Here is a 17,210-nt window from a genome sequence, read left to right on the forward strand (position 1 = left end):
TGCATATATATGGAATTTAGAAAGATGGTAACAATAACCCTGTGTACGAGACAGCAAAAGAGACACTGATGTATAGATCAGTCTTATGGACTCTGTGGGAGAGGGAGAGGGTGGGGAGATTTGGGAGAATGGCAATGAAACATGTATAATATCATGTATGAAACGAGTCACCAGTCCAGGTTCGATGCATGATACTGGATGCTTGGGGCTGGTGCACTGGGACGACCCAGAGGGAGGGTATGGGGAGGGAGGAGGGAGGAGGGTTCAGGATGGGGAACACAGGTATACCTGTGGTGGATTCATTTCGATATTTGGCAAATCTAATACAATATTGTAAAGTTTAAAAATAAAATAAAATTTTTTAAAAAAAAAAGAAGGGAACCTTAAAAAAAAAAAAAGAAGTGAGCGTCATAGTTTAATTGGAGTAGATTCTAGAAACAGGAATTAGGACAATTAAGATCTATGAAAAGATGACAAAGTGAACATCTGCATCTATTATGGCTCTTTCCCCAAATCCCACTACACACACAGACACACACACACACACACAAACATATATATTTTTAAAGACACAAGACAATGAAGACGGAAAATGGGAAAGAAAGCAAACAAACAAATTGAAAGCAATGAGCTGGTAGACAAAAAGAAACTAAAAAAAATACTTCACATTTCATATTTCTCTTTCAACATCTATTCAAATTAATAGCTTGGGCTTCATGCAATAACATTCAAATAGTTCTGATTACAGGTAAATAATTTATTCACTCTAAACTATTGAACTCTAGAACTATTAAATCTAGAGGCCAAAAGAGCACTGGCATTGAAAGGTCACTGAAAAACACTGAAGGAGCTAAGTGGCATTAATCAATTCTAACAAAGTATTTTTTAAACATTACCCTACCATTTTCCTTATTATTTCCAAGAATTCAACTCTGATATATCATGGAACACAACCTCTTGAAACCCTTAGTTTCCAAGCTTAAAAATGTCACTGGTAAAGGCAGTTATAAAATGAAGCAATATTCCCCAGCTTGTTTATTACTTCTAGTTTTCTCCAGTGTACTGCCACTTTTAATATTAAAGTATCTGTAAAGAGTCAACTCCTGATCGTTCACTGATCCTAGCTTAAATTTAAATGGATGTGAGAAAATAGGATAGTTCCTATTTCCATCAGTAGGATTCCACTTCTTTCCTCTTGCCTACCTTTTACTGCTGCTTCAGAGAAAGAAAAAACAGCCTCAATTTCACAGGAGAATGCAATTTCAGTAGCTATAAGCAGGTGAAAAGGGAAAGAAGAGTAATTCCTACTTTTAACGGCCGAAAAGCATTAGGCATTCTGAGTTATATTCCAGCTTGTTCATAGAGATGAAGAAATAAAAGCATTCACTTTGCAGTAAAACTTACCATATAAACAAGTATGTTCAATTGTTTGCTATACCCTAAAAAGACTTCCTCAGATTTATTCATTTCATTCAAAAGGGTTTCACTAAACACCTATAATGAGTACTGTCCGTGCTAAAATACAACAGTGACCAAGATAGTGTCACTTCTTTTAAAGAAGGGCTTACAGTCCACTAGAAACAGACAGACAATAATAAGTATTTAAAATAAAGCATGACTAGGTGGCACAGAGGTAAAGAATCCACCTGTCAATGCAAGAGATGCAAGAGATGTGGGTTCGATTCCTAGGTCAGGATGACCCCCTGGCGCAGGAAATGGCCACATACTCCAGTATTCTTGCCTAGAAAACCATAGGAGCCTGGTGGGCTACAGCTCATGGTGTCACACTGAATTGGACACGACTGAGCACACACACGCATACATAGGATTCACATTAAAGTGGAAATACAGGATAGTATGAAAGCACTGCTACTGCTACTGCTGCTAAGTCGCTTCAGTCGTGTCCAGCTCTGTGCAACCCCACGTACTGCAGCCTACCAGGCTCCTCTGTCCATGGGATTTTCCAGGCAAGAGTCCTGGAGTGGGCTGCCGTGAAAGCACATAGCAGAACTAAACCTAGTCTAGGAAGTCAGGGAAGGTCTCCTGAGGAATACATTTAAATTCAATTCTATGAGTAAGAAGACTTAGCAAGACAAAAGAAGACATTTGGTTCAGTATTTGAAAACTAGAGAACCACAAATCCTCTGATTATGAGTACCGATTTTCCCTTTTAACAACAGTTGAAACATGCGTTTCCTATGACTGCCCAAAGAGCTTTTAAAGATATTACAATCTATCAGACAACCATGGTTTAACTGCTTAGTTCAGATTTTTAAAAAAATATCTTCTATCTACTTCTTTAGCACAGTGACTGTTCCTTAGATTAAGGGAAATACTTTGCTTCCTTGAAGGAAAGTCTATAAATGTAATATAATAACAGTAGTAGTAAAACACAAACAAGCAAGCCACATTAAATTAGAACACTTTATTATCTAATTTATCTTTATTGTATTAATTCCTTTCATCTAAACATCTCTTGCTGTTTTCACAATATTAGGCTAAGAAGAATCACTTCATCTTATGAAGAGTAAACAGCAAGTTGCAGAATTACCATTAAGAAATTTTAATGAAATACATGTTATTTTTTAAAGGTCTCAGAAAAACTTGCTCTAGACTATCATTCATTCTTACATATGACATAAAATTAAAGTAAAATTTTAAGTAAGTAGAACTTTACTAAATGGTACCTACTTTGACATTTAAAAGTAGCATTTAGTTAGTAGCAATTTAAAAGGAAAATAACCAACAACAAACCAACCTTCCAATAAAACAAGACTATGATAACAGACAATGTTGAAGACTTAATATTTCAGAGTACTTGTTTTAGTAACTTGATATCAAACATAAATACTCTGAGATAATCAGTTAAGTTGTAATTTATTTATACAACATTGATAAAATTAAGACAACACATATCAAACAGTAGAAATCGGGAAGTTTGGGGATCAAATTTAACCTAATTACTCATTAGCTACGTGATCTTGGGAAAGTTTAACTCTTCTTCAGTATTGTTTCCTCATTTGTAAAACTGATTTATCATCTACCTCACAGGGTGAAGGTGAAGATCAAGTGCTGGATACCTGGGTATAACGTGAGCCCTCAAACCTATCAGATCCTACATTAAAAAAATAATGGTCAGATCTACATCATTCTCAGTTTCATTAAATGAAGCTTCATAAAATGAGGGACAAACCTTAAAATAATCCCAGAAGGAAATTTTAGAGTTGAAGAAAGAAGAGAAAAAGTATGTGAATAAAGGCATGAGCTACCCTCCTTGTCCCACCCCCAAATTAACACCATGTAGTGAACTATAGGTTCACCTGCCTAAAAATGTAATGGTGATCAGAATGAAAGGCAACAAGAACATTTAGGAATAAGAAACACTGGAGAAGTGTAACACCCACATGAAATCAGTTACCATAGCCCATAAACAGAAAAGAATCATTTTTAAAAACTGCAGAATAAAAATGGTAATTTTAACAATTAAATGTATTCAACAAATAAAGGACAGTAATGTAGAAAATACTTCTCTGGGAAAGGGGCACTCATCCACTGTCATTTCTTCTCAGAATGAGCCCAGAGAAGAACAACTCACTTAAGAAAAGAAGCACAAGATGCAAAGAATAACAGAGAAGCGAAAACTTTAAACCACAAAGTGAAGAAATGTTCTGAATATGTTACAAAGGAATATCTTCAAAACCTAAAATGAAAGACGACTATAGCTTGGGGATGAAATGGAGAGCCAACTGTATTAAGCCAATTCATGCAAAACATAATGAAAACTTTGTCTTGTGGTTTTTTCTTCAGTGTATTAATCTTGAGTCCTAAGCAATTTGTGAATGATCAACTAAACAGAAAGAGTGCTGGAAATAAATACAATCAGTCTTTGAGTGTGGCAACCACGAAAACATATCTCCTATTATAGGAAGTAAAATCACTGGCTCCAACTGTTGTGCTCTGAAATCCTTCACCTGTTCAGACAGGTGAGCACACCAAGCATCTCAGTCAGAAGCCAGCCAATGAATGAGTAGAGCAGAACCACCCACTGGCCTTGTCAAACCTTTCCTAAAATACAATGCAGCCTAAGAACTTCCTTTTTCCCTTTTTTTCAAAAGGGTTAGATATATGGATATTTGACAGGTCCAATATGCTACTGGAGATCAGTGGAGAAAAACTCCAGAAAGAACGAAGGCATGGAGCCAAAGCAAAAACAATACCCAGCTGTGGATGTGACTGGTGATAGAAGCAAGGTCTGATGCTGTAAAGAGCAATATTGCATAGGAACCTGGAATGTCATGTCCATGAATCAAGGCAAATTGGAAGTGGTCAAACAAGAGATGGCAAGAGTGAATGTCGACATTCTAGGAATCAGCGAACTGAAATGGACTGGAATGGGTGAATTTAACTCAGATGACCATTATATGTACTACTGCGGGCAGGAATCCCTCAGAAGAAATGGACTGGCCATCATGGTCAACAAAAGAGTCTGAATTGCAGTACTTGGATGCAATCTCAAAAACGACAGAATGATCTCTGTTCGTTTCCAAGGCAAACCATTCAATATCACAGTAATCCAAGTCTATGCCCCAACCAGTAACGCTGAAAAGCTGAAGTTGAACAGGTCTATGAAGACCTATAAGACCTTTTAGAACTAACACCCAAAAAAGATGTCCTTTTCATTATAGGGGACTGGAATGCAAAAGTAGGAAGTCAAGAAACACCTGGAACAGGCAAATTTGGCCTTGGAATACGGAATGAAGCAGGGCAAAGACTAATAGAGTTTTGCCAAGAAAATGCATTGGTCATAACAAACATCCTCTTCCAACAACACAAGAGAAGACTCTATACATGGACATCACCAGATGGTCAACACCGAAATCAGATTGATTATATTCTTTGCAGCCAAAGATGGAGAAGTTCTATACAGTCAGCAAAAACAAGACCAGGAGCTGACTGTGGCTCAGACCATGAACTCCTTATTGCCAAATTCAGATTTAAATTGAAGAAAGTAGGGAAAACCACTAGACCATTCAGATATGACCTAAATCAAATCCCTTATGATTATACAGTGGAAGTGAGAAATAGATTTAAGGGCCTAGATCTGATAGATAGAGTGCCTGATGAACTATGGAATGAGGTTTGTGACACTGTACAGGAGACAGGGATCAAGACCATTCCTATAGAAAAGAAATGCAAAAAAGCAAAATGGCTGTCTGGGGAGGCCTTACAAATAGCTGTGAAAAGAAGAAAAGTGATAAGCAAAGGAGAAAAGGAAAGATACAAACATCTGAATTCAGAGTTCCAAAGAATAGCAAGAAGAGATGAGAAAGCCTTCTTCAGTGATCAATGCAAAGAAATAGAGGAAAACAACAGAATGGGAAAGACTAGGGATCTCTTCAAGAAAATCAGAGATACCAAAGGAACATTTCATGCAAAGATGAGCTCGATAAAGGACAGAAATGGTATGGACCTAACAGAAGCAGAAGACATTAAGAAGAGATGGCAAGAATACACAGAAAAACTGTACAAAAAAGATCTTCACGACCCAGATAATCACGATGGTGTGATCACTGACCTAGAGCCAGACATTCTGGAATGTGAAGTCAAGTGGGCCTTAGAAAGCATCACTACGAACAAAGCTAGTGGAGGTGATGGAATTCCAGTTGAGCTATTTCAAATCCTGAAAGATGATGCTGTGAAAGTGCTGCACTCAATATGCCAGCAAATTTGGAAAACTCAGCAGTGGCCACAAGACTGGAAGAGATCAGTTTTCATTCCAATCCCAAAGAAAGGCAATGCCAAAGAACTGCACAATTGCACTCATCTCACACGCTAGTGAAGTAATGCTCAAAATTCTCCAAGCCAGGCTTCAGCAATACGTGAACCATGAACTTCCAGATGTTCAAGCTGGTTTTAAAAAAGGCAGAGGAACCAGAGATCAAATTGCCAACATCCGCTGGATCATGGAAAAAGCAAGAGAGTTCCAGAAAAACATCTATTTCTGCTTTACTGACTATGCCAAAGCCTTTGACTGTGTGGATCACAACAAACTGTGGAAAATTCTGAAAGAGATGGGAATCCCAGACCACCTGATCTGCCTCTTGAGAAATTTGTATGCAGGTCAGGAAGCAACAGTTAGAACTGGACAGGGAACAACAGACTGGTTCCAAATAGGAAAAGGAGTTCGTCAAGGCTGTATGTTGTCACTCTGCTTATTTAACTTATATGCAGAGTACATCATGAGAAACGCTGGACTGGAAGAAACACAAGCTGGACTCAAGATTGCTGGGAGAAATATCAATAACCTCAGGTATGCAGATGACACCACCCTTATGGCAGAAAGTGAAGAGGAATTAAAATGCCTCTTGATGAAGGTGAAAGTGGAGAGTGAAAAAGTTGGCTTAAAGCTCAACATTCAGAAAACGAAGATCATGGCATCCAGTCCCACCACTTCATGGGAAATAGATGGGGAAACAGTGGAAACAGTGTCAGACTTTATTTTTCTGGGCTCCAAAATCACTACAGATGGTGACTGCAGCCATGAAATTAAAAGACGCTTACTCCTTGGAAGGAAAGTTATGACCAACCTAGATAGCATATTGAAAAGCAGAGACATTACTTTGCCAACAAAAGTTCGTCTAGTCAAGGCTATGGTTTTTCCTGTGGTCATGTATGGATGTGAGAGTTGGACTGTGAAGAAGGCTGAGTGCCGAAGAATTGATGCTTTTGAACTGTGGTGTTGGAGAAGACTCTTGAGAGTCCCTTGGACTGCAAGGAGATCCAACCAGTCCATCCTGAAGGAGATCAGCCCTGGGATTTCTTTGGAAGGAATGATACTAAAGCTGAAACTCCAGTACTTTGACTACCTCATGCGAAGAGGTGACTCACTGGAAGAGACTCTGATGCTGGGCGGGACTGGGGGCAGGAGGAGAAGGGGACAGAGGATGAGATGGTTGGATGGCATCACTGACTTGATGGACCTGAGTCTGAGTGAACTCTGGGAGTTGTTGATGGACAGGGAGGCCTGGCGTGCTGCGATTCATGGGGTCGCAAAGAGTCGGACACGACTGAGCGACTGATCTGGTCTGATCTGGTATACCTAGAGGGATGGTATTATTCCAAGTCCCTAGAGCAACACCTAGAATGTGGTACAGGGCTCAACTATTTATTGTTAAATTTAATTAAGGCTACAGTGTGAAATTAGAATTCAAATTCATATCTCTGATTCTAAAGCATATGGAGTTTTATATATTCCAGAACAGGCTGCTTATTCCAGTAAGTGTACATCCACAGAAATAGTAGTCATGGATGACAGAGTACTCAACTTCAGTTTGCATGCATACGAAATATTAGATTATTCCTCCAGTAAAGGCACAGCAGCAAAATCAAACCGCCAGCCCTTTTGTAACATACACAGAAATGATAATAAAGGAAAAACATTAACTATAAATAAAGCAAGAAGAGACATGGTTTTTTGTACATAGTTCAAGGTCCTAAATAGCACTTACAGTTCAGACAAGGGAAAACAGCAAAATCTCAAAGTCTTTTCTAATGTAGTGTTAACTTCATAGAAGTGGGAAAAAAGAAAGTTGATAGGTGGAGGTGAATAGCATTATCTTGGGAATTCTCAGTAAAAAGAATCCCTAGAATGCCTGAAAGTGGAGAAATATGCAAGGAAGGAAAGCGAATGGCAGGACAGGAGTTAGATAGGAATGGAACTGTGAAGCAGTTGCCACTTATTCAGAAGTAAAAATGGAATTAAAGCATCAAATGCATTAGAACACTGCTACCCTTGAGCTTGTCCTACATCAAACACCAGATAAAGAAACGTCATTTAAAGGATAAACAGATGTGGTTGCTGTAATTAATGAAAAAACAAACCTGTAAGAGAATATCCTTAATTTCATAAGCTATTTATCCAAAGTTGACCTAAAGTTGGAAAAAAGATCACTTTAATTAAGCCTCAGAACTGATTACAAATGAACACCAATGTATATTCTCTATTAAGAGGGAAATCACCTCTTACTCAAGAGGACCCAAAGAACCAGACTCACCGATCTTCTAACACTTTAATGGTTTCATGAAGGACTTTCTGTTGCTCTCTCAGCTGTTGATTTTTGGTGAAGAATTCTTCTAGTCTTTGTGCATCTCTGAAAGTCAAGCAGTAAGTTGTTTTTTTCCTTTTTAAGGGAAAAACACTCTTAACAAGACTATTCTGTCATTAAGAACTCCAAAGCATGATCTCACCACTTACATATTATGAATCTGTTGTATCAAAACAAACACAAAAGGTGAGATTTGAATATTTTGTTAATCAGAGATCAAATTATACTAGACTTTGCTCTGCAGTATTTTTATGTTCTATAGAAGTATCTTCCTAAGCACCAGATATTCATTACACAATGCTAGAACACAGAGTGAATTCTGATGCCACCACTGACTCAACATAGTCAAAATTGCTATTAAACTGTACACTTACTGGTTATTTTTATTATTTCATATACATTTATCAATATAAATAGCAGCTAACTCTACTCACATTGCTTCTATTCCAACTATGAGGGATCGATACTTTGTGTTTTTACAAAGTTTTGTGTTGCTTAAACTTTTACCTGGTATCACTTTTAAGCCAGGGTCTACTGTGAAGTAGATGCAAACCAATCCTATTCTGATGCCTCCTAGGTTTGAATCTCAGCTGCCAGGTACCAACTGTGTGACCTGGTGCAAGTAACCTAAACTCTCTGTACCCCAAAAAATGTGGATACATTAGTATCTACCTCATAAGGCATTTGCAAGGACGAAGTAAGTACTAATGAATATAAAGCATGCAGAACAGTGCTGGCAAATAGTAAACTCTATTTAAGTATTTACCATTTTGATTATGGTCAAGAAAAAACAAAGACATCTAAAATTTTCTTCTAGTAGACTATCTAGTTATTTCCCAAGGCAGTGCCATGTTTTACCCCTCTGTCATTACATTTCAGAAAATAAAAAACCACATATATAAAATATGCATTTATTTTATGAAAACCCATTAGAAACTGAATTGGGATTCTCTGTGTGATGGGGAAGCTGAAAATACAAGATAATGGAGTGGTTCAAACACCTTCCCCAAGATCTCTCAAGGGTCAAAAATATCAAATCAAATAAAGGTGACGAAAAAGGAGATGTCCATATGATGGTATCAAAATTGCTAATGAATGTAGTATGAGCAAAAAACAGATGAGCTAAACAACTAAGTCAAAATGTCAGATACCAATGAGGGTGTGTCTTAAATATTGGTTGAACATTTGATATTGAATGACAAACCAATACATCTGAGAGTGGTCTCCTGCTATACAACAAATATTGTTCTGGTAGCATATGTATAGATACTAAATTTTGGAAGTAACAGATAGCTGAAACTAGTAATCAAAAAACCTCCAATACTTCTTGAAAATATATTTAATTCAGAAGCAGCACTAGGTTTTCACTGATCCTATTTTGGAAGCCTTCAACAAAAATTCAACAGTCAACATTTCTACATGTTATCATTTTGTAAATGAATTTGTGTAAAAGAGAAGCATTAGCTATGTACAGAGACAACATCAGAACACAGGCCTAAAGCAATTACATGATAGATAAATATACTATAGTTATTGATTTCTTTTCTAACTGCTTCTTCTAGGTGGGAATTTCTACGGACTAAGATATTTTACAAATAAAGCTGTTCTAACAATATGGAGACCAGAGATCTTGTTACTGTATCATGGAGGTCTACTGTAAAATATACTTAGAAAGGGGGGTTATGGTAACACAGGCAAATCCAAGTTCCTGGTCCCACAAAGAAATGACCTAGCCTTCTGAAAAATGAAGCATCCTTTTACTTCTCTGATAACTCAGAGGGATTTACTTACTTATCCATGCTTCCAAAATGTGTAACCCCAAGTTACCTAAGGTAGGCAAGGCACAGAGTAATCACAATATATATTAAAAGGCTGCTAAGAAGATCAAATGACTGAACCATATAGTGAAGTAAAGCATAGATTTAGAAATGTTATAGGTGACTTTTAAGAAAGTAATATTCAACAGTCATTTACAAATTTAAGGTTTCTTATGTGGTTGTTTGGTTAGACATGTAGAGAAATACCTCTTGTATAAAAAATATATCCTAACTAATAAGATACACATCCTGAAATTTAAATGTTTAAAATGACATCTTTAAGGCAGGAACATGTTGACTTTCAACATGCAAAGTATTTAAAAGTGCCATTAATCAAGAAGAATCATAAAATTATTCTAAAAAAAACTTTAAAAAATTTATGATTTCATATTTCTGTATCTAAGTCATCTTCCAAACATCACTTTCTAGTTGTAATGGAAAACTTCACAATTTCCAATTTCAGATTATAATAGAAAAAATAGTGAGGCATGTTTTGATGAGCAGTTGGTAACTCCAGCTTCTGGTTAAGGCCTTGGAAGATTCAGGAATATGAAAGAAATGAGACCTACTGGTATATATATTATAAAGCAAGTACAATATTATTAGTCACAATGATGTTAAATTTTGTCATGAATAATAATATTCCACTACGCCATCTGTTTCAGATTTCTGAATGTAGACGTTCTAAAAAACCAGGAGTAAAATCTGCTCCTGACTTAGAAAATCAGATCTGATTCTGGGGTTAATAATCAAAACAATTCAGGGGAACTGCTGGGAATTTCAAACTAGTTAAAAGGGGTCTCAGAATATCCATTTAGTTTCCATTTCTTATGAGTTAGAAATCCCACAATTATTCTGCTCCCCATCTTGTAGTATCTTAAATTCCAGGTATTAATCATAGGTGAGAAAAAAAATGTCATTAACAGATCAAAATGATATATAGATCAGTTTCCATCTCAATAAGTATAAGGAAAAAGATTATATATTAAAATTATATTAAAATATAAATATATTAAAATAATACCTAAGGCTATACTCTTATTACTTATAATTATTGATAAATTATTATTACTTTTCCTTTAGAATTTTGGGAGAAGGCAGTGGCAACCCACTCCAGTACTCTTCCCTGGAAAATCCCATGGACGGAGGAGCCTGGTAGGCTGCAATCCATGGGGTCGCGAAGAGTCGGACACGACTGAGCGACTTCACTTTCACTTTTCACTTTCATGCATTGGAGAAGGAAATGGCAACCCACTCCAGTGTTCTTGCCTGGAGAATCCCAGGGACGGGGGAGCCTGGTGGGCTGCCGTCTATGGGGTCGCACAGAGTCGGACACAACTGAAGCGACTTAGCAGCAGCAGCAGCAGCAGCATACAAGGTTCACACTAAGTAGGTCAAATAGGACATCAATATCAGTTACCTTATAAATAAGACACCAGTATTATATATACTGATACTTACAAAATTCGTTCCTTTTTCAGTTTGGTTACTTTCACTTGTAAACCTGAAAAAGAAAAAAAAAACCCACAGTATTTTATTTATACATTTTATCATTTCTAAAGCAGTTAATCTAAGTTTCTTTATGACTCTAATAACAACACTATTAAATCACTTGAGTCTGGCCTCTGAACAATGAGCCAAGTCCCATTAGTTTGAAGAATATACTTCCCTTATTCGCACCCTGAAGTCACAAAATATCTGCAACATTGTTGCTCCGAGTCTATTGTATGACAGCCAAATAGAATGAAATTTTCTCCACCTAAAGTTACTTCCTAATAGCATGAGCAAGCATATAATTAGATGTTCATTATGAATGAAGGTTTATGTTCTGGCATAGCCTATGTATTTTGCTAACAGCAATACTGCTTATATAGACTCAAATCTTCTGGGATTAAAACAGATTGGGTCAGGAAGTCCTGGACTAGGAACACAACTGCTGACAAGGTACTTAACAAAAGGCACTACTGTATCTAGTTCAAGATATGTATTACACGTGTTATATGTATTTTTAATTTTGAGTCAGATAACAAAATATAAAACTACTCCCTATGCTACTGTGCTGTGCTCAGTCGTGTCTGACTCTTTGCCATCTCATGGACTGTAGCCTGCCAGGCTCCTCTGTCCATGGGACTTTCCAGGCAAGAGACTGGAGTGGGTTGCCATTTCCTACTCCAGGGGATCTTCCTGACCCAGGGATGGAACCACGTCTCTTGCGTCTCCTGCACTGCAGGTGGATTCTTTACCACTGAGCCACACAGGAAGCCATACAAGATGTTATTACCACTGGGGTAAACTGGGTAAAGGGGATACATACAGTGTGAGTCTACAATAAGTTCAAAATAAAGAAAATTTACGGAAAAGTATTGAGAGGGTTGGAACACTGTGAAAATGTAAAGCATTATAATAAAAGGAAAAAATTTTTAATGTTAAAAATAAAAACTGGTATGATCTTTTGATTTTCAAAAAGTCTTTTCCATCTGTCAAGTTAGTTCCCTAGCTGGGGAAGATTTCTTCTTTTTCAGGTGATGATGACTACTCAGAAGACCTTTAAAGTACTTAGTAAAGCATTAACTCATTTTTGAAGAATTAAGAAAAGAACCTGTGACCCCACTAGGCAAAAGACTAGAGTCAGCAGTTTTCTACTTTCTTCTACCCTCCCCAAAGTGTGTGAAAATTTAATTTTGGCTGACTTCTAAAACTCAGGTCTGCCTTTAAAAGTGAAAAGTAGCACCCAAGATGAAATGGATTATTGCTATGAACCATTTTATGAAAAGGAACAATGAGATAGAAAATCCTTAAAAACTTCAAAAGAAAATTCTTGGGAAACATGGAAAGACTACTCTTTTATCTTATAAGCGTTCAACACCTGCGAGGCATTTGTTCTGTCATGCAGACCAGCCCTGAAGCAGGTTTATGTTTGTATGTGTATGTATGTGTGTTTAAATTTTAGCATTTGCTATTCATCAAGTCCATTAGGCATCCACAATTAGAACCCCTATAAAGTGTGCTTTAATCCTGCTCCACACCCATCGGAAGGAATGAGGCTATACGACAAGGCAGCTCCTGTATGAACAGGCAGTCTGTTCAAAAAAGTATTTGGGATTGTTAACACTGGAAACTTGAGACACCTAATGAGAAAACAGCGCTCAAAAGACCAAAAGCACTGTACACCCAACACCCACGCATATATGAATTTTGGACAAAATGAAACAATTAAGGGCCCACATGTGTACTCACATACCAGAAGAAACAAATTTAAGAATTCGGAAATAAGGCAAGAATTCAACTTGTCAGAAACAAAATCATTGCTATGTTTATACTAATTTTCGTTTGCTGAGAAAAAACCATTTATGTATATACTGTCACTGTAAAAAAATTATTTACGGTTTTGAATGATAAATTGTAAGTCTAATAATATTTTTCTTGACAAATAGTGGCTTTACATATGGCTTAAATAATTAAACTTCTACCAAAAACATTACTATTTCGGTAACTGCCTAATCAATTTCAACTCCAAAGTAAAGACATTGTCTTTATAAAATGCAGCTACTTTTAGTGTGTGTTTAGTTTACTTTTAAGATTTAATTATATCAAAATGGGTAAATTAATTTTTTGCAGATTTTATTGAATTTATGTTAATACAAATGGAAAATAATACATGTGACAGTTAATGACAGTATTCTTTTTTAAACTGAATTATAGTTGATGTACAATATTATGTTCTTTGTTGTTGTTACAGGTGTATAATTAGTGATTCCCAATTTTTAAAGATTATACTCCATTTATAGTTACTATAAAATATTGGCTGTATTTCATGTGTTGTACAATACATACATGTAGCTTATTTTACACCTAATAGTTTATACCTCTTAATCCCTTATCTTATATTGACCCCCACTTACCTCTCCCCACTGGTAACCACTGATTTGTTCTTTTTATCTGTGGGTCTGCATCTTCTTTTTGTCATATTCACTCATTTGTTTAATTTTTTAGATTCCACATAGAAGTGATACCATATAGTATTTGCCTTCCTCTGTCTGACTTCTCTCACTTGGCATAATACCCTCTAAGCACATCCATGTTACTGCAAATGGCAACGTTTCATTCTTTTCATGGCTGAGTAATATTTCAGTGTGTGTGTGTGTGTATTTACACACATCTTTATCCATTCATCTGCTGATGGATACTTACATTGTTTCCGTATCTTGGCGATGGTAAATAACACTGCTATGAACACTGGTGTACATTTACCATTTCAAATTAGTGTTTTTATTTTCAAATATATACCCAGGAGTGAAATGGCTGGGTCATAGGGTAGTTCTACTTTCAGATTTTTGAGACACCTTCATACTGTTTTCCACAGTAGCTGCACTGATTTATATTCCCACTATGACAGCTCCCTTTTCTCTACGTCCTCACCAACATTTGTTATTTGTGTTCTTTATAAGTCATTCTGACATGTATGTGGTGATGTCTCATTGCCCTTTTGATTTGTACTTTCCTGATGACTAGCTTGTCATAATAATGAACAGGACACTGATGTTATGGACCAAAATCACTTGTCATTCCTTTCATTGCTAATTTGTATAGTCTTAACATGAATTTTATCTTTTTGGAATTTTTGATGAAACATGGGAAAATAAATGGAGCAATCCAAAAGTGAATCAAGACATATTTATCCTGTCATATTAGAGCCTCCGCACTTTCCGTTTCTTCAAAGGGGTCCAATTCTGTCCTCACAAATCTGCCTCACTTTCTATGAAACTGATTACCATATTTACCAGATACAGAAAATATTATGAGATGTTGATGACAGAATGTAGCATGGACAAAAAACTATTTATTAAAATGGTAGCACTCTGAAAAATATTCTAAATTTCATCTTATAACTTGTGCTTTTAAAATAATAAACCAGATACTGACAGGGATTTTAAAACATGAAAAAAACCCCCCAAACCCCTGCATTCAAATGAATTCAAATGTATTTAAGTTTGTATGCATATCTAAGAAAAATTATGTAACTCAAGTATTACATTAATAACTTTTCCATTTTTTTTAACCTGGACATGAAGTTTTAGAAGTAATGAGTCAATTTTGATTCCTGTATATACTTTAAAACCTGCGAAGTCTGGACAAGTCCATGTTTGATGTCTTTCAAGTGGCCTCTTACACTGGGTTTCTCCAAATGGATCCTCTACTTTCAAACAAAAAAATAAAGTATCCTTCAGGCATGTCTTTGATCTTATAGTAAGAGTCACAGGAACTGATTTTACACAGAATGATGTGGAACACATTGACAAGGGACTGTCAAGAGTCTTCCCTTCAGCAAATTTGCCAGGCCCCACCAAAATATTTTTAAATAACATATGTGTGCTTAGTCACTCAGTCGTGTCTGACTCTTTGTGACCCCATGGACAGCAGCCTGCCAGGGTCCTCTGTCCATGGGATTCTCCAGACAAGAATACTGGAATGGGTTGCCATGCCCTTTTCCAGGGGATCTTCCCAACCCAGGGATCGAACCCAGGTCTCCCACATTGCAGGTGTATTCTTTGCCATCTGAGCCACCAGGGAAGCCCAAATACTAATTTTTTAAAAATAGTGCTCGATCATTTAAAATCTTTAAGAATCCGTAAGTAATCTCGAAATTGGTAAAAGTTGCCTAATCAGTATATTAAAATATGCCAGAATTTATCTTCTCTCAACTCAAACATATATCCAGTGTTAGATATGTTTGATATATCATGTATATCAAATTCATAAAGCACAGATATTAATAGAGTTTCCTGAAGAATCTGAAACACCAAGAAACATGAAGAAATCTAACAAATATTTTATCCCTGTTATGAGCCTAAAAAATAAAACTGTCCCAGTTTTAAATGGGTATGCATAAAAATTCTAAAATGATGATGATTATGTGCCACATGAAAAACAAGCAGTTTGGTTAATAATAACAACAAAAATAAGTCACACATAAAACAGTATGTACATGGATCACAACAATACAATAAGCTACATGCATTTCTCTTAAAACTAGAAAAGAATAGACAACTGTCATTCTTATAAAATGATGCTTTTACAGTATCACCGAAAAATAAAAAATTTAAAGTAAATGAGTAGTATTTAGGGTTTCAGAGACAAAAAATTTTGATATTTTCATATCTTATGGAAATTTTTTTTGGCCATGCCACAGGCTTGTGGAATCTTAGTTCCCTGACCAGGGACTAAACCCAGGCCACGGCAGTGAAAGCTCTGAGTCCCAACCACTGGACTGCCAAGGAATTCTCTTATGGGATTTTGAAAACTTATGTTCAAGAAAATGCTCCACTGATGCAGATATAAACTATGCAATTCATTCAGATACCAGTTACTAATTTCTTACCACGTGCCAAGCACTTTTACCTATGGAAATGCAAGTAGAAAGATGAGTAAGATCTGGACTCTGTATAATAAAATTTTAATGATCTTAAAAAGCAGTTATACACCAGAAAGTAATTATTTGAAGGATAAAGAATTTAGCCTTATGCTTGAAGATGGCATAATGCTAATTCTCTATCAAATGTTTAATAAAAACTCAAGTACGTCTGGTCCTATTTAAATCATTTGGAGATACTATGTTTGTTTTACCTCCAGGTCACAAAGAATAAGCTTTTATATAGTGTATTGCTCCCATAATAGCTTAAACTTCAAGTTGTTCCTACAGGTAAACTTGCATGGTGGGGTCACAGTATAATAAACCAAGAGGAAGATAAGGCTGGTCTTCAACAGAAGTTGGGAGATGTTATTATTCCTTTGTAGATTTAAAAGCTCATGCAGCTGATTATATTGTTATTATCTGTAACCAAGACAGACTATCTTATATTTGGCTTATTTTTGTTATCACTTTGTTATATAATTATACTGTATTAGTATTTTCCTAAGGAGAGATGAATACAATGCTCCCCAAACCCACTGTATCTTCTTCATGGCTATATTGTCAGCAACTGCTATGATTCCCAGTATATAATTCAGTAACTACTCACTGAATGAACAGCAAGTCAGTACTAAAATTCAGAATCCTTCCTCAATGTTTCACACTATATTTTCTGGGGGGAAATAGTGTAGTCAAGTGAAGAGTAGAATTAATGTAAAATACTCATATTTGTCCCTGGACATATGACCATAAGCATAATCACTTTAAAATCATATCTTTATCATTAACAACAAATTTGAATTTCTAAATTTTTAAATATTTGAAGTCAATACCATGCCTCAGATATAAACAGCTCCTATCAATTGATAGGCAAGAGGC

The 17,210-nt window shown here is 36.2% G+C and overlaps 1 protein-coding gene across 5 annotated transcripts in view; it reads right to left on the bottom strand.

The window, feature by feature from the left end:
* Window positions 1–17,210, bottom strand: part of RBBP8 (RB binding protein 8, endonuclease) — an 82,548-nt gene that overhangs the window by 41,220 nt on the left and 24,118 nt on the right. For all 5 annotated transcript variants that reach the window (XM_086372278.1, XM_086372277.1, XM_086372279.1 and 2 more), the window contains 2 exons: window positions 11,384–11,426; window positions 8,055–8,150 (listed from right to left, as the gene is read on the bottom strand). In XM_086372278.1, coding sequence (XP_086228404.1) covers window positions 8,055–8,150; window positions 11,384–11,426 — 139 coding nt within the window. The remainder of the gene's footprint in view (window positions 1–8,054; window positions 8,151–11,383; window positions 11,427–17,210) is intronic.

The sequence above is a fragment of the Bos grunniens genome, chromosome 24 (genome assembly GCF_055505025.1).
Source record: "Bos grunniens cultivar Pamir isolate PY7600 chromosome 24, Bosgru_T2T1.0, whole genome shotgun sequence".
NCBI classification, from domain to species: Eukaryota; Metazoa; Chordata; class Mammalia; order Artiodactyla; family Bovidae; genus Bos; species Bos grunniens.